Genomic DNA, 17,935 nt, shown 5'->3' with positions numbered 1-17,935 from the left:
GTGGGCCGAAGGGCCTGTACTGCGCTGTATCGTTCTATGTTCTATGTTACAGTGAGTCAGGCCGAGGCCCAGCATTGGGGTTGGTAAATGTTTTCAGGATGTTAAAGAGGAACTTGTGGGTTGGATGCAGAAATACAATTTCCGCTGTTTGGAAATCTAGGATTGGGAGTCAGGTCTAAACAACACGGCCAGTCTTTTCAGGAGTAAATTTAGTAAGCGTTTTTTCTAAAGTGAGATAGCAAAACCGGTAGATGTTTGCAACTCTCTTCCACAAACAGTAATTGATGCTAGATCGATTCTTAATTTCTAATGTGTGATTGATAGATCTATATTAACCATAGGGTACAGAATGACATGGGGCAAAGAGGTGCAGATGAAGCTGATCATGGAATTTACAGTGCAGAAGGAGACTATTCGGCCCATCGAGTCTGCTCCGGTGCTTGGAAAGAGCACCCTACCTAAGCCCACACCCCCACCCTATCCCAATAACACAATCCAAACTTTGTGGACGCTAAGGGCAATTTAGCATGGCCAATGCACCTAACCTGCACATTTTAGACTGTGGGAGGAAACCGAAGCATCCGAAGGAAACCCACGCAGACACGGACAGAAAGTGCAAACTCCGCACAGACAGTGGCCCAAGCCGGGAATCGAACCTGGGACCCTGGAGCTGTGAAATCAACAGTGCTAACCATTATGCTACCATGCGCCCCCCCCCCCCCCCCTCCCCAAGTTGCAGATCAGCCATAATCTCAATGACTGGTGGAATGGGCTTCAAGCGTTATGTTGTCTACTCCTATTCCTTCATGGTGAACTCTGCACCTGGCAGTGGCGCATGATTTCATTTCCGACTTCTCTAAATTTCAGGACAGGAACCGGCTGCTAATTGCGGTCATTCTCAATATGCACCAATAATTTTAAACAGAAACAAAGAGACAGATTTTCCTAGCTGCAATCAGACTGGAACAGAGGCGGACCAAGGAGAAAAATAAAGTAGGACTGCTGAACTGCCAGAGTCTCTGCTCTCTCCCATTTTCCCCGAGGGCAGGGTAGGGAGTGGGCTCTGGTACAGGCCCGCTCCTATTAAGGACCGAATGTATATCGCTGTGAGCCCATTAGGAGCCCAGTTGAAGTAGTTTTTCTTTATTCACCAGTTTTCTAAGGCGGTATCCCCCCCCCCCCCCCTCCGGGGCGCCGCGCGAATCGTGCCACACCGCCCTGCACGTGATATTTCCACCCCCCACCCCCCCGAAACAAGCGCCGCTCGAATTGCGCCGGGCCGCTCGGAGAATTGCCGTAGACGGCGAGAGCCGATTCTCCAGCTCGGATGGGCTGAGCGGCCACTCCGACACGACAGGGTCCTGCCAGCGCCGTCCACCCCTGGTCGCTGCCGGCGGGAACTCTGCGGGAATGCTCGGGGGGGGGTGGCATGTTGGGGGGGGGGGGGGCAGCGCCGGCCCTAGGGTTGCTGGCGCCCCGGCAAGCTGAACTTCAGCGCCCTCCGGGGGGGGGGGGGGGGGGGGGGGTGGCCACCGCGCATGCGCTGGTTGGCACCGGCCCAACTGCGCATGCGCGGGACCCGAGTCTCTGGCGCCCCCGAGCACATGGCGCCCCGGGCGACTGCCCGAGTTGCCGGTACCTTGGGCCGGCCCTGGGGGGGGGGGGCTCCTTCACCGGGTGGGGGGGTCTCCGAAGGGGTCTGGCCCATGATCGCAGCTCCAGTGCCCCAGATTCAATTGCCGGCTTGGGTCACGTGCGGAGTCTGTACGTTCTCCCTGTGTCTCCGTGGGTTTCCTCCGGGTGCTCTGGTTTCCTCCCACAAGTCCCGAAAGATGTGCTGTTAGGTGAATTGGACATTCTGAATTCTCCCTCTGTGTACCCGAACAGGTGCCGGAATGTGAGATTCGCTGGGTCCGTGATTGACACTCGGGAGGCTGACAAGCTGCAGCCGCACATACACATTACAATCTGCACACACACACTCATGCCATCCAACAACATGGCACTGATTGTGCTGGAGCGTGCCCATACAGCTGATGGGTCGGCTGGGGACACAGGGCACATATGGGGACACTTATACGAACCATGGCCCTAAGTGCCCAGTGGGCTGTCAGTGCCGTCAAAATCGGCGCCCAGCGCGATTTTGGCATTGGAACCTATTCTCCGCTCATTTGCATTTCCCGATTTCGACGTCAGCCAGCGGAGAATCCGGCCCATGTAGCCATCGGGGGCAGTCCTGATTCTATGCTGCATACTTTAAATCTAAAACGTGATCCCTCATCTGCAGAAAAACGGAACAGTTAGGGAGACAAGATGCATGAAAAGGCACAAATCTGAGGAAGGAGATCCCAAATTTGCACAGTAGTATATTTTTTATCTTTGGGGACTTTTCCTTTAGGTTACTAACTCGCCACTCAAAGCAGTAGCAGAAAGCAACTTGCTCCCAGGTTTCCACTGTTGTCACTCTGCCAGATGCAGAAATTACTCCGGCAACTTGTCATTTCCTTCTGGTCGCGAAATGAAGGAGCCATCTCAAATGGGTTGGCCAGAATAAAAAAACCACAAAGTAAACTAAACTTATTGGCTTTCCTGGCAAGCGTCCAATGTAAAAAGAACATTGTAATACTGTAGTACATGCCTGCTGGTTGTGAACAACTAGAGCACTAAATGACACCAAAATATGCTGTGAAGGGAATATTTTAAATACCATGCCAGCCAAGCTCTGATTGATAAGCCACCATGTTCAGTAATTAACTATAGAATCATAGAATTTACAGTGCAGACGGAGGCCATTTGGCCCATCGAGTTTACAGCGGCCTTTGGAAAGAGCATCCTACTTAAGCCCACACCTCCACCCTATCCCCGTAACTCCACCTAACCTTTGGACACTCATGGCCAATCCACCTAGCCGGCACATCTTTGGACTGTGGGAGAAAACCGGAACATCCGGAGGAAACCCACGCAGTCACGGGGAGAACGTGCAAACACCACACAGACAGACAGTCACCCGAGGCTGGAATTGAACCCGGGCCCCTGGAGCTGTGAAGCAGCAGTGCTAGCCACCCTGCCACCTCAAAACCATTTGTTGGCCAAGCAGAGAACATTCAGGAGTTTAATATTTTGAACAAAGTTTCAAATGGAAAGTAGTTTTTTTTTTAAAGAAAGCTATTTATCTGTTAATAAAAACCCAGCTGGTCTGGCAGCAAGTGTGGAGAGAGAAACAGAGTCCGTATAACTGTTCTTCAGACCCAATGGGTGACATTTACCGAACAACCCGCCGGGTGTTTAGTGGTGGCCCGCCATTGGCTGGTGGCCGGATCTCCTGGTCCTGCCGTCGTCAAGTGGGGTTTCCCTTTGCACCCCTCCTGATGTCAGGACTCAGAGAGTGAAAGGTAGTAGCTGATTGGTCTGGGGAGAGAAGTGAAGCCAGCAGGGGAGAGGGGAGCCACGCCAGCAGGGGCGAGGGGAGAGGGGCCAACTGGGGCGAGGGGAGCGGTGACAGCTGGGGCGAGGGGAGTGGGGCCAGCAGGGCCGATGGGAGTTGGGCCAGCAGGGCCGATGGGAGTGGGGCCAGCAGGGCCGTGGGGAGTGGGGCCAGCAGGGCCGTGGGGAGTGGGGCCAGGTAGGGTGAGGGGAGCGGGGCCAGCTGGGCCGATGGAAGTGGGGCCAGCTGGGCTGAAGGGAGAGGGGCCAACTGGGCTGAAGGGAGTGGGGCCAGCTGGGCCAAGGGGAACGGGGCCAGCTGGGCTGAAGGGAGTGGGGCCAGCTGGACCAAGGGGAACGGGGCCAGCTGGGCTGAAGGGAGTGGGGCCAGCTGGGGTGAAGAGCACGGCGTCAACTGGGCCGAGGGGAGCAGGGACAGCTGGGCCGAGGGGAGCAGGGCCAGCTGGGCCAAGGGGAGCGGGGCCAGCTGGGCCAAGGGGAGCGGGGCCAGCTGGGCCGAGGGGAGCAGGGCCAGCTGGGCCGAGGGGAGCAGGGCCAGCTGGGCTGAAGGGAGTGGGGCCAGCTGGGCCGAGGGGAGCGGGGCCAGCTGGGCCGAGGAGAGCGGGGCCAGCTGGGTTGAAGGGAGTGGGGCCAGCTGGGCTGAAGGGAGTGGGGCCAGCTGGGCTGAAGGGAGTGGGGCCAGCTGGGCCGAGGAGAGCGGGGCCAGCTGGGCTGAAGGGAGTGGGGCCAGCTGGGCTGAAGGGAGTGGGGCCAGCTGGGCTGAAGGGAGTGGGGCCAGCTGGGGTGAAGAGCACGGCGTCAACTGGGGTGAGGGAAGGGAGGCCAGCTGGGCCGAGAGGAGTGGGGCCAGCTGGGCGAGGGCAGCAGCAGCAGCGGGGCGAGAGCAGCAGCAGCAGCGGGGCGAGAGCAGCAGCAGCAGCGGGGCTAGAGCAGCAGCAGCGGGGGGTAGAGCAGCAGCAGCAGCGGGGCGAGAGCAGCAGCAGCAGAGGGGCTCGAGGAGCAGCAGCAGCGGGGCTAGAGCAGCAGCAGCAGAGGGGCTCGAGGAGCAGCAGCAGCGGGGCGAGAGCAGCAGCAGCGGGGGGTAGAGCAGCAGCAGCAGCGGGGCGAGAGGAGCAGCAGCAGCGGGGCGAGAGCAGCAGCAGCAGCGGGGCTAGAGCAGCAGCAGCGGGGCTAGAGCAGCAGCAGCAGCGGGGCGAGAGCAGCAGCAGCGGGGCTAGAGCAGCAGCAGCAGCGGGGCTAGAGCAGCAGCAGCAGCGGGGCTAGAGCAGCAGCAGCAGCGGGGCTAGAGCAGCAGCAGCAGCAGGGCGAGAGCAGCAGCAGCAGCGGGGCGAGAGGAGCAGCAGCAGCGGGGCGAGAGCAGCAGCAGCAGCGGGGCGAGAGCAGCAGCAGCAGCGGGGCTAGAGCAGCAGCAGCAGCAGCGGGGCGAGAGCAGCAGCAGCAGCAGCGGGGCTAGAGCAGCAGCAGCAGCAGCAGCGGGGCGAGAGCAGCAGCAGCAGCGGGGTGAGAGGAGCAGCAGCAGCGGGGCGAGAGCAGCAGCAGCAGCAGCAGCGGAGCGAGAGGAGCAGCAGCGGGGCGAGAGGAGCAGCAGCGGGGCGAGAGGAGCAGCAGCGGGGCGAGAGGAGCAGCAGCGGGGCGAGAGGAGCAGCAGCGCAGATAGAGCAGCAGCAGCAGCGGGGCTAGAGCAGCAGCAGCGGGCGAGAGGAGCAGCAGCAGCGGGGCTAGAGCAGCAGCAGCAGCAGCGGGGCTAGAGCAGCAGCAGCAGAGGGGCTCGAGGAGCAGCAGCAGCGGGGCGAGAGGAGCAGCAGCAGCGGGGCGAGAGCAGCAGCAGCGGGGCGAGAGGAGCAGCAGCAGCGGGGCTAGAGCAGCAGCAGCAGAGGGGCTCGAGGAGCAGCAGCAGCGGGGCGAGAGCAGCAGCAGCAGCAGGGCGAGAGCAGCAGCAGCAGCGGGGCTAGAGCAGCAGCAGCAGCGGGGCGAGAGGAGCAGCAGCAGCGGGGCGAGAGCAGCAGCAGCAGCGGGGCGAGAGCAGCAGCAGCAGCGGGGCTAGAGCAGCAGCAGCAGCAGCGGGGCGAGAGCAGCAGCAGCAGCAGCGGGGCTAGAGCAGCAGCAGCAGCAGCAGCGGGGCGAGAGCAGCAGCAGCAGCGGGGTGAGAGGAGCAGCAGCAGCGGGGCGAGAGCAGCAGCAGCAGCAGCAGCGGGGCGAGAGGAGCAGCAGCGGGGCGAGAGGAGCAGCAGCGGGGCGAGAGGAGCAGCAGCGCAGATAGAGCAGCAGCAGCAGCGGGGCTAGAGCAGCAGCAGCGGGGCGAGAGCAGCAGCAGCAGGGCGAGAGGAGCAGCAGCAGCGGGGCTAGAGCAGCAGCAGCAGCGGGGCGAGAGCAGCAGCAGCAGAGGGGCTCGAGGAGCAGCAGCAGCGGGGTGAGAGGAGCAGCAGCAGCGGGGCGAGAGCAGCAGCAGCGGGGCGAGAGGAGCAGCAGCAGCGGGGCTAGAGCAGCAGCAGCAGAGGGGCTCGAGGAGCAGCAGCAGCGGGGTGAGAGGAGCAGCAGCAGCGGGGCGAGAGCAGCAGCAGCGGGGCGAGAGGAGCAGCAGCAGCGGGGCTAGAGCAGCAGCAGCAGCGGGGCGAGAGCAGCAGCAGCAGCGGGGTGAGAGCAGCAGCAGCAGCGGGGCTAGAGCAGCAGCAGCGGGGTGAGAGCAGCAGCAGCAGCGGGGCTAGAGCAGCAGCAGCGGGGGGTAGAGCAGCAGCAGCAGGGCGAGAGCAGCAGCAGCAGCGGGGCTAAAGCAGCAGCAGCAGCAGCGGGGCGAGAGCAGCAGCAGCAGCGGGGCGAGAGCAGCAGCAGCGGGGATAGAGCAGCAGCAGCAGCGGGGCGAGAGGAGCAGCAGCGGGGCTAGAGCAGCAGCAGCAGCGGGGTGAGAGCAGCAGCAGCAGCGGGACGAGAGCAGCAGCAGCAGCGGGGATAGAGCAGCAGCAGCAGCGGGGATAGAGCAGCAGCAGCAGCGGGGCGAGAGCATCAGCAGCAGAGGGGCTCGAGGAGCAGCAGCAGCGGGGCGAGAGCAGCAGCAGCAGCGGGGCGAGAGCAGCAGCAGCAGCGGGGCGAGAGCAGCAGCAGCAGCGGGGCGAGAGCAGCAGCAGCAGGGCGAGAGCAGCAGCAGCAGAGGGGCTCAAGGAGCAGCAGCAGCGGGGCGAGAGCAGCAGCAGCAGCGGGGCGAGAGCAGCAGCAGCAGAGGGGCTCGAGGAGCAGCAGCAGCGGGGCTAGAGCAGCAGGGCGAGAGCAGCAGCAGCAGCGGGGCGAGAGCAGCAGCAGAGGGGCTCGAGGAGCAGTGCAAGGAGGGGCAAGACTGAAAGGGGTAAAAGTGAAATTACATCAGGCTTTAATTGTGACCTCACTGTCAGGCCGATGAGCAGAGGATAACTAGTGTGTGTCGGCCCCTAACCTACAGCAAAGCCTGGTCTCCAGTCGTCTCAGATTTTCCTGCCATTGGGCAAAGACCTTGCTCCGCTGGGACCATGTGATGGTTCGTGTGCCACAGACATCTTCCAGCCCAACCCCACTCCACTCTCCAAAATGAATTTCAGGACCTGGAACATCAGGATCCTCTTGGACAAGCCCAACAGCAACAGACCTGAGGGTCGCACTGCCATCATAGCGTGGGAACCCCAATGCCACAACATTGACATCACTACCCTGAGCGAGACATGACTGGCTGGTGCTGGCCGGCTTAAAGAACAAGGCAGCGGAAGTACCTTCTTCTGTAAAGGCAAACCAGAAGAACACCATTTCTACTGGGTCGGCTTCACCGTAAAAAATGAGTTGGTCAGACGTCTCAACGAACTCTCCTGCAGGGCGAGTGAATGACTCATGACCCTACTGTTCAGTCTGGCCCAGAAACAGCACATCACAGCCGTAAGTGCCTACGCCCCAACCTTAGACGCAACAGACAAGGCAAAAGAGGCATTCTACTCAAGCAGAGAGTGGTGAGCCTGTGGAATTCATTGTCACAGGTACTGGTCGAGTCCAAAATATTGTATGCTTACAAGAAGCAGCTAAATATAGCACTTAGGGTGAAGGGGATCAAAGGATTTGGGGGAAAGTGGGATTAGGCTTTTGAATTGGATGATCACCCATAGTCGTGGTGAATTACGGAGTGGGCTAGAAGGGCCGAATGGCCTCCTCCGCTCCTATCTTTTTCTATGTTTTCACTCCAGCCTCGACGAATTGCTGTCCGCATCCCAAAGGGAGACAAGCCGATTCCCCTCAGCAACTTCAATGCTCGAGTCGGAAAGGACAGAAACTATTGGAAAGGCACGTTAGGCAGGAAAGGCATGCGGAAAACAAACGTCAACGTGTCCTCCACCTGACAGAAAAGATTAGAACATGACCGGGTCATCACGAACACCCTGATCCCCCAGAGGGACAAGCAGATAGGTGGCATGGTAGCACAGTGGTTAGCACTGTTGCTTCACAGCGCCAGGGACCCAGGTATGATTCCCGGTTTGGGTCACTGTGTGGACTCTGCACGTTCTCCCTGTGTCTGCGTGGGTTTCCTCCGGGTGCTCCAGTTTGCTCCCACTAGTCCTGAAAGACGTGCTATTAAGTGATTGGGACATTCTGAATCCTCCTTCAGTGTACCCAAACAGACGCCGGAGTGTGGCGTCTAGGGGCTATTCAGTAATTTCATTGCAGTGTTAATGTAAGGCAGCCTACTTGTGACGATAATAATTATTGTTGTTAGAAGACCTCAGGGCAACACCCCCACTTGAAGAACTGGCACCGAATAGACTACATCATCGTCCGGGCAAGGGACCACAAAGATGTCTGTATTACCCGCGCCTCGACCGGAACCGATGCCTGCTGGACTGACCACCTACTAATCCGCTATACCATCGCCCTCATCCTAGTCGGTCTCAAACCAACACAGGCAGAAGAAACTGCCACAGGGAGATTCGATGTCGCCAGACTTAAAGATCCCAAGAAGAAAGAGCTACTCAGTCAGCACCTCACAGCTACCTGTCGGCGACCAACAAGCCAGAGCCGTAGAACACTCACAGCGCCTGCTCTGCCAAGCCACCATAGTCAGCACCTGCGAGGAGACGCTCGGGCTCTCGACCAGGAAACTAGTTCGACGAGAATGATCAGGAGATCCAGGAGCCCCTTGACTACAAGCCCAAAGTGTTCCTGAACTGGCAGTTCCACCAAAACGCGTGTGAGAGGAAACAGGCCTACAGGCAACTGAAGGACGAGGGGCAATAAATACCACGCAACCTAAAGAACAGGTGGTGGGTGGAAAGAGCGCAGGAGACTCAGAAACCCTACGACAACCATGATGTGTGCAGCTTCTTCAGCACAAGCAAATCCATCTATGGTTCGAGTGTCCAGGGACTCACCCCACTGAGCCAAAAACAGAGAGGTGCTCATCAAACACAGGGAGACAGTCAACACCCGCTGGAGAGAGAACCTCCTCAACCAAGACACAGCCTTCGACACAAGTGTCCTCGGCCAGCAAGCTACCTGCCACCATCTCAGCGCAACCCCCAGCTGTGAAGTCAAAAAGTCATCCGACAGCACGTCGGCCGAAATCGCGAAACGCGATTGGGCGGAGGATAGTCTCCGACTCAAAATCGCGGTAGGTACCGGTCTGATGCCAAATGGGGATCGTCCGTCACCCCAAAAATTGCGTAAATACGTCCCTCACCACGTGGCATTTAACCACAGTCGGCATATCATTAATGGCCCTGACCCTCTATTCTCCGGGATTCACCTCCGCCGATGGACTGAGTTCCCGACGGCGCAGTTCACCTGTGGTCTCAGTGGTCAGGAACCCAGCTTGGCGGCTGTCCAGCACCGCCAGTCGGCCTGGGAGCTATGCTGCTGGCTGGGGGGGGGGGGGGGGGGGTTGTTCCGTGAAGGCTGGGGGGACCGGTGTGAGGTGGCCAAGGGTGCAGTAATTTGGAAGGTCGGGTCCACGCACGACGGGCGCCGTGTTTTACAGGGCGACCGCTGCAGGTCATCGCTGTGCGCGTGTGCGCCCATGGACCCGGCCATTTTACAGCCATTTTTGTTGTGGGAGCCGTGAGTTTTACTCAGTGCGGCTGCTAGCCCCTCACCAGTCGCAGGATCGGTGAGGGTTCATCTTTGACGTTTCGGTTGTGAAACTCCATCTTACTTGCATCAAACTCCTTCACCTTGAAGCTCCCTGCTGGAGTGGAGCTAACCTACCGGACGAGGAGGAAACTGTTCAACCTCCGACGTCTCCAGGCCAGAACAAAGATCACCCCAGCCCCCGTCATTGAGCTACAGTACGCAGACGACACCTGTGTGCATGCACATTCCGAGGCCAAGCTGCAAACCATCATCGACACATTCAACAAGGCACATGGAGGAAGAATGGGCCTCAGACTAAACATCTGTAAAACAAAGGTTCTCTACCAGCCTGCTCCTGCCACACTAAACTGCCTCCTAACCATCACAATCCAAGGTGCGCCCTTCCCATATGGATCATTTCCCATACCTCCTGTGTTTTTCATGTATGGAACCATCTGCCTTGACTGTACGCGGAACAGTGCTTTGCACTGTACCTTCGTACACGTGACAATAAATCTAAATCTAAAGACTGGAGAAAAAGCATCCACGAAGGTAACAATCAGCTCGAGAATTACAGGGTGAAGCACACGGAGGCCAAGCATAAACAGCGGAAGGAGAGCATAGAATCCAGAGAGTCCCACCCATCAAGCACCACCTGCCAAACCCGGGGCAGAGTCTGCGGATCCAGGATCGGACGTTTCAACCACAGCAGAACCCACCTCCCCAGCGTGGAAGGAAGTCACCGTCGATGCTGAGTGACTGCGCAAGAGAAGAAGAGATCCCTTTGAATGCACCCCTCGTCGCTGGGAAACCCACAACGATGGTGCGCAGTCGGTAGGACGGGAAGATTCCACCAACATGAACGACCAGAACATCATGTCCTTTGCGATCCTTTCTTTACATTTTTGTGCACTAATCTGCTTTTTGACCGGGTGTCCTTTTCACCGTTATTATTTTTTAAAAATCAATTCTTGTGGCGCACTTTTACATTTTGGCAGCTCTGAAGATGGAGCTCCCCACCCAGGGGATCGGTAAGATACACTGCAGATTGGAACGTAAGTTTGTGCAGGGAGATTTCTTTCTGCAAAACTGATGAAGTATGCAGCAGGATGTCATTGAGGCAAAGACCACTGCATTGCTTAAGAGACAACTGCATAAATATTTGAAGCAAATATATATACACAGAGCCATGGAGTAGGAGGGCAAAGGGGGATTCATTCTGACTTGCTCCGAAATAATTGTGGCAGACAGGAATACATCAAATGGAAACACCACCACGTGGAAGTTCCCCTCCGGGTCACTTACCATCCTGACTAGGAAATATCACCGTTCCGTCACTATCGCTGGTTCAAATCCTGGAACTCCCTCCCTAGCCCGCATGCTCTGCAGCAGTTCAAGAAGGCAACTCACCACCGCCTTCCCAAGGACAATTATAAATGGGCGACAAAGAACCTGGCCAACGACGGCCACATCCCATAAATGAATCGTTTTTTAAAAGTGTTTATTTTGTTTTAAGAGTCAGGAACTGAAAATGTAAAGGGAAATAAATAGCATGAGGAATTGCAACAAGTTAATTTAACTGGATTTGTAAAAAACCTACCTTTGTTTAAAATATAGGAAATAGCTTCATCTCCCAATGTGTCATACAATGGCACCACCACCATGGAGTAGGTATAACAGGCCTGTTCAATAATCACCCACTGAAATGGATGGGAGAACGTTTAACATTTTGAAAAGGATTTTTGGCAACACCAACATTCAACTGACTGATTATATAGTTAGATCATAGAATGGGAGCATAGGAACACAGGAGTAGGACATTCAGCCCATCAACTTGATCATGGAGGTGATGGCACAGTGTTATTGTCACATGACTAGGATCCAGGGGACCCAGATTCAAATGATAAACTTAGAATTTGACAAGAACCTGGAATTTTAAAAAATATTGTCGATCGTCATAGAAGCCCATCTAGTTCATGGACGTCCTTCAGGGAAGGAAATTTGCCATCCATACCTGGTGTGGCATATATGTGACTCCAGACCCACAGCAAATTGATTGACTCGTAAATGCCCTCTGAAATGGCACAGCAAGTCAAATCAGTTTAAGGGCAATTAGGGATGGGCAATAAATGCTGGCCCAGCCAGCGATGCCCATATCCCAGAATGAACAAAGGAAAGATTGGACACTTCAATTGCCTTTTACACATGCTATCCCTTTACGTTATTGTTAATCAGAAATCCATCAACCTCTGCTTGATGCAGCACGGGTTCAAATCCCGTACCAGCCTCCCCGAACAGGCACCGGAATGTGGCGACTAGGGGCTTTTCACAGTAACTTCATTTGAAGCCTACTTGTGACAATAAGCAATTTTCCTTTCATTTCATTTTTTATTTCATTGAAATATACTCAATGACGGAGCTTCCACAGCCCTCTGGGATAGAGAATTCCAAAGATTCACAACACTTTGCAAAGACATTTCTCCTCATCTCGGTCCCAAGTGGCTTATTTTGAAATTGTGCCCCCTGTTCTAGACTCCTCGACAATCTTAGCTGCATCAACCCTGTCTGTTCCTTTAAGTATTTTGCAGGTCTCCATTCATTCCTCCTCTCATTCTTTGAAACTCTAGGGAATACAGGCCAGGTTTGCCCATTCACTCTTCAGAAGGAAGACCACCAAACCCGGAACAAGTCCGTGAACTTTCATTGCACTCCCTCTCTGGCAATAATATCCTTTCTTTTTTTAAAATAAATTTCGAGTACCCAATTATTTTTTTTTCCAATTAACGGGCAATGGGTGGTGAAGTCAGGAGGTGATCCAGGAGACTTAATCAGGGCAGAGGGGGGAGCATGGTGGGATCGTCACCCATTACCCTCCTACTTGATTAAATGCTCCCTTGCCATCACGTTCACATTGGTGAAGGGCATTAAATCCTCTCATTCTCTCTGAGGACATCCTTGAATTGATTCTATGCTGTAAGGTACCATATGACTTAATGTAAAATTGTTTCAAGTTATATCAATTTTCTGACAAGAAAGTTAAACTTTCTTACTTGCCCCATTGAACATATTCTCTTGAATTTTACCCATTCAGAACTTATCTTGGCTTTAATTCAAATTTAGCTCTTAATCCTCTTGAAGTATAGAATCATAGAATTTACAGTGCAGAAGGGGACCATTCAGCCCTTCGAGTCTGCACCGGCTCTTAGAAAGAGCACCCCATTTAAGCCCACACCTCCACCCTGTCCCTGTAAACCAGTAACCCCACCTAACCTAAGGGCAATTTAGCATGGCCAATCCACCTAACCTGCACATCTTTGGGTTGTGGGGGTGAAACCCACGCAGACACGGGAAGAATGCAAACCCCACACGGACAGTGACCCAGGGCCGGGATTCGAACCTGGGACCTCAATGCCGTAGTCCCAGTGCTAACCACTGCGCCACATGCCGCCCCAATAATATCCTTTCTGAGTTAAGGGAACCAAAACTGCACACAGTGCTCCAGGTGGGGTCGAACCAAACTTCAATACAATTGAAGCAAGACCGCACTACTCTTGTATCAAATCCTCTAGCGATAAAGGCTAACAAAATCAATTTAATAAATTCACCATAAACACAAAAAAAGTGTCAAAGCTTCAACACAGTTAGTTACAAGGCATTCAGCTAGTTCTCAATGTTAATCAAATTGAATATGAAAGATCATTTTCTCACAGAAGACAACTGTGGTCTGGATTCTCCCAATTAAAATTGTACAATGCAATTGTTGAGATAAATTTCATACAAATCAAGGGAAAATGTCAATATTGTGGAATCATTATTCTGCACAACACATTTAGGAAATGTATAAGCAACTATGGTCGCAGCACAGTCACATAACATTGTTATCACCTAATCTGCTAGTCACCAATGGATAAAGATAGTGATCATGTTCCCCTGGAATGACCACCCCCACTGTGGGGGTAGACGTGATGATTAAGATGGACAACTTCCCACTTTTAGATAAAATGGAGGCTGATATGTTTAGCTTACCGAGTCTCATTAGAGTTTAGCTCGCAATGAGAAAATGTATTGGGTTTCTTGCAGAAAGGTTACAGTTGTTCACTCCTTTTTGAAGTATGCAAGGATCGTTTTTCCCTCTTGCTCAGATGGTTGAGCCCCAAAGTCCTTGAGAATATCAATCAATGGCAGCCACGAATTGAAGGGAATTCAAGTTTGGCAGGTATGGATGGGGCCCTACAGAATAGTCAACTGATCTCAGCCTCACTCCAGGCACATTCTTCAGGTCTTGTATTGTGGGGAAAGGAGAGAATGATAATATCTGCTGGCTTTCAGTCCCAACGAATGCCCCCCCCCCCCCCCCCCCCCCCCCCCCACCCCCGCAGGTTCCCTGGCAGCTAAACAGGCGAGCTCTGCAAAACACCATAGACATCGGCAGGACTGGAAGATTCCGCTGCTGGAGAATGGCGAGTCGCATCTGCCGATGGAAAACATCCTTGGGTGGGGCTGGAATATCCTGTCCATTATCTCCAACAACAAAACCAAAATCACTTACCTCTGGTCGGTTTTGTGCAAATATTCCTATAAATTGATCATTCCCTGGTTTGTATCCTCGTGTAAATAATCCTGAACCCACAAATTCTGCTCTGGTTATAACCTGAAAGACAAGTTAAGGAACATGAATGTAAACATAACTATCTCATTCCCATCTCGAGTAAAGTACAGTAATTAATGTTGAGAAGAAAAATTACATCAGTAAGATCCAATTCCCCAAAAACATGACAACTCCAATATAGTGTGTCCACTCCTATGCCACATTTCAAATTACTTTTACTTTAGGTGGTCGAGTGCAGCGATTTGAATGCAAGGTACACTTTACAAAGCATACAAGGCCAGATTTAGATTTACTAAATTAATCTCATTAATATAAATTAGAATATTTACATAACTGAAAGAATAAAAACATTGCAAGTTAATGCTAACATTGATGATAAATTTCAATCATTTTTCTGGATAACAAATCTCATACCACTGAAGCTAAGCAAATATCCGGTTAAATTTTGGGGGAGCTTTTGATCACAATGTTTAATAGTCATTGAAGTATATCCACCCTACTTTTGTAATCTCCTCAAACAATCGAACCCTCTGAGGTCTCTACCCTGCACAGATTTAGGCCTTTTGCACAACCCTAATTTCCATTATCCACCATCAGCAGCCGTGGCTTGGGGTGCCTGGACCCCAACTTTGGAAATGCCTTCTTGCCTCTCTTGCACCCTTAAAGCTTTATTTTCCTTAAAGCTGACCTCTATGTTCAAGTTTCTGGTCACTTTGTGGTTTGACAATGTTCCTATGTAGCACCTTGGGGTGTTCTATTCAAGAAAGGAGGGAAGTTAATCCAAGTGGCTCTTTTTATTGTTGCATGGAGCCTGAAAATGCAGACAGTGTTCGAACTGAGGTTTTAAAGCTCTGGTCTATTGCTACCTAATGTTTTTTTATATTTTGCAGCACTTGCGATGAAACCTAGATGGACTGAGGCAGGCGATGCTATAGAGGTGGAAGGAGGCAGTCTGTGATGGAGAGAATTTTAGGCATGGAACCTCAGCTCAGGGTTAACAGGCAGTCAAGAGGTTGCAAGTAATCTGATTTAGCCTGGGTCACTGGACACAGAGGCGGATAGAATCAGTCTTAAGGTTGTGGTGCGGGCACGATTTTTCAACCGGCTCTCCCAGTTGAAGTACCCCATAGCTAATCTAAGAATGGATATCAGACAAGCAATTTCACAGCACAAAAGTCAATGGAGGAGTCAGGAGAAGTAAAGCCAGGTGTCGTCAAGAGTACATGTAGGCGTTGACTCCATCTTCTGGTGATGTCGCCAAGTGACAGGATAAAATAAGGAAGGAGGGGGCCGAGGATAGACCCTTGGGAAGTAATGGTGCTGGGATAGTTAGAGAAACCATTTCTTGAGATGATCCGGTTAGGATTGATTTGAGCAAGAATGAAACTAATTGAAAAATGAAAATTGCTTATTGTCACGAGTAGGCTTCAATGAAGTTACTGTGAAAAGCCCCTACTCGCCACATTCCGGCGCCTGTCCGGGGAGGCTGGTACGGGAATTAAGATGTTCAGTGGAGGATATGTCTCGGATTTAAAGCAATCTGGCACCTGGATGTGTTTTTCTCTTGGACAAATTCTCTGGTGGATCGCCAAACAGTTCACCTCCAATGTCATCATAAATGGGAAGTGTGACCCAGAGTCTACATATTTCCTCAAATGTTTTGGAACAAACAATAACTGGCCCTTAATACACCAGCAAAACTTTTCAAACCTTGGATTTCCACACACCCGCTAATAGAATAAAGAGCAAAATCTGACTTACTTCTCGGTAGGACAGCCACTGATAAGGCTGGTCTGGGTTCCTGAAACCCAAACAGGGACCATTATCTTTAAAAGAAAATCAAAAAGGCAAAATTGAACTCTTTTACACATGAAAGATCCTTTCCCACTATGATGAGATACATTCCTAGAACAATCCACAGTAATTTTGAAGTGTCAAACTAAATAACCATTTGCATTCCTATTGCAAAAGTATAACTTTTGCCTCAATCACTCTTGAACATTTTAAGGAGGTTAAAATGCTACATTAATGGAAGTTATACACTAATTTCAAAGCCATGTTGTGTTTGCTGCCACGCACCCAATTTGTGCATATTAGCTCTACTTAAAAACACTTTTGAACAGATATCAAGAGGATTTAGTCTATAGTTGAAGACACTTCATGGATTATCTTCTCATTAACGTGGTAAATTTGCACCATTAGTACGAGAATCATACAATTATGAGATGAATGGTACAGAATCATTGAACATTACACCACAGAAACAAGGCATCAGCCTATCGAGTCTGCATCTTTTTCTCCCCCCACCCGTCTCATCTAATCCATTCTACAACTTGCTCCGCATGTCATCTAAATGTAGAATGTTTTCATGAATAAGCCCCGGTTCCCTTTCCAAAAACATTTAGAGATCTGCCTCAAATGGTAGCTTGTAGAGAATTCCATATTCTAACAATCCTCTTTGTAGATAAACTTCTACTGATGGCCCTGTAGTTTTTTGAGATTGCCATGAATTTGTGCCCTCTGATTACAAGTGAAAACCATTGCTATTACTTTATTATTCACAATCTTCAGGAACTCACCAAGGTTCCTTAGATAGCACCATCCACACCCATGGCCACTACCATCTAGAAGGACAAGGACGACAGATACATGGGAACACCACCACCCAGAACATACACCAAATATATTGCTGTTCCTTCACTGTCGCTGGGTCAAAATGCTGGAACCCCCCACCCCACAACGAATAGCACAGTGGGTGTGCCTACACCACATGCACTGCAGTGGTTCAAGAAGGCAGCTCAGCACTACCGTCTCAAGGACAATTAGGAATGGGCAATAATTACTGGCCTAGTCAGCGGTGCTCACATCCCATGAATGAATGAATGAATAAAAGTAATCTTGGGAGATTCAATAACATTCTCTGTTCAATATAAAAAACAGCTTATCTGAAATGTATCTAATCTCTGGTAACATTCTGATGAATCTACAATTAACTTGCTCAGTTACTTTTACAACTTCCCGAAGAGTATGCAACATTCCAACAGTCACTGCACTAGGTTCATGCAGGTATTCAACATACATTCTCAAATTGTGGTTGCACCAAAAAAATCTCTTTGTTCCCTTCTACTTGCACAGCGAAGATGTCATCTTCACTGCAGGTTCCTTCACAGGTCCCACCTTCCCTTCACCATCAAGGCAGGTCACTGCTCAGTCAGTGCTGAAGTGTAACCCTACTAACATGCAGGTACAGTTGATTGTCCAAAAAAGTTTGCCACCTCAAGTCTGCACATTCCTACAGAAAAGCTGGGCATGATGGAAGTAATCAATAATAATTTGAATTTTGCTATAGATGTATCTCTGCAGTGGGATGCGGGCTTCCAATTTTCACCATCGGCCAAAAATGAAAATGAGGCAATCCTTACCTGACACCCACAAACCCCTTTTTAACACATCATATAGCGTTTTTACATCCAGATAGTAGAAAACCATCGGCTCATCTGATTTAAGCAGCACACTTCTCCGAGCACGTTCACCACCCTGAAATCAATACAACAAATCATTAAAAGCGATTTAAAAATTCAGTGTACGCCCAAATAATATAATTAATTATAAAAACAAATTTAAAACCAACCAATACTTTTGGGTTGGTTTACATGAGATTTCAGATCAGAATGATTATAGAACGATAGTATCTCACAGCACAGAAGGTGCCAGCCTGCCTGTGCAAGGGCATTGTTAGAGCTATCGAATTAGTCCACAAGTCCTGAAAGACGTGATGTTAGGTGAATTGGGCATACTGAATTCTTGATG

The 17,935-nt window shown here is 51.7% G+C and overlaps 1 protein-coding gene across 6 annotated transcripts in view; it reads right to left on the bottom strand.

The window, feature by feature from the left end:
- Positions 1-17,935, bottom strand: part of acsl1a (acyl-CoA synthetase long chain family member 1a) — a 295,407-nt gene that overhangs the window by 63,964 nt on the left and 213,508 nt on the right. For all 6 annotated transcript variants that reach the window (XM_038805668.1, XM_038805664.1, XM_038805667.1 and 3 more), the window contains exons 3-6: positions 17,548-17,662; positions 15,887-15,951; positions 14,066-14,167; positions 11,117-11,216 (exon numbers count right to left, since the gene is read on the bottom strand). In XM_038805668.1, coding sequence (XP_038661596.1) covers positions 11,117-11,216; positions 14,066-14,167; positions 15,887-15,951; positions 17,548-17,662 — 382 coding nt within the window. The remainder of the gene's footprint in view (positions 1-11,116; positions 11,217-14,065; positions 14,168-15,886; positions 15,952-17,547; positions 17,663-17,935) is intronic.

Source organism: Scyliorhinus canicula, chromosome 8, assembly GCF_902713615.1.
Source record: "Scyliorhinus canicula chromosome 8, sScyCan1.1, whole genome shotgun sequence".
Classification (NCBI taxonomy): domain Eukaryota; kingdom Metazoa; phylum Chordata; class Chondrichthyes; order Carcharhiniformes; family Scyliorhinidae; genus Scyliorhinus; species Scyliorhinus canicula.
This window is presented reverse-complemented; position numbering and strand designations above follow the sequence as displayed.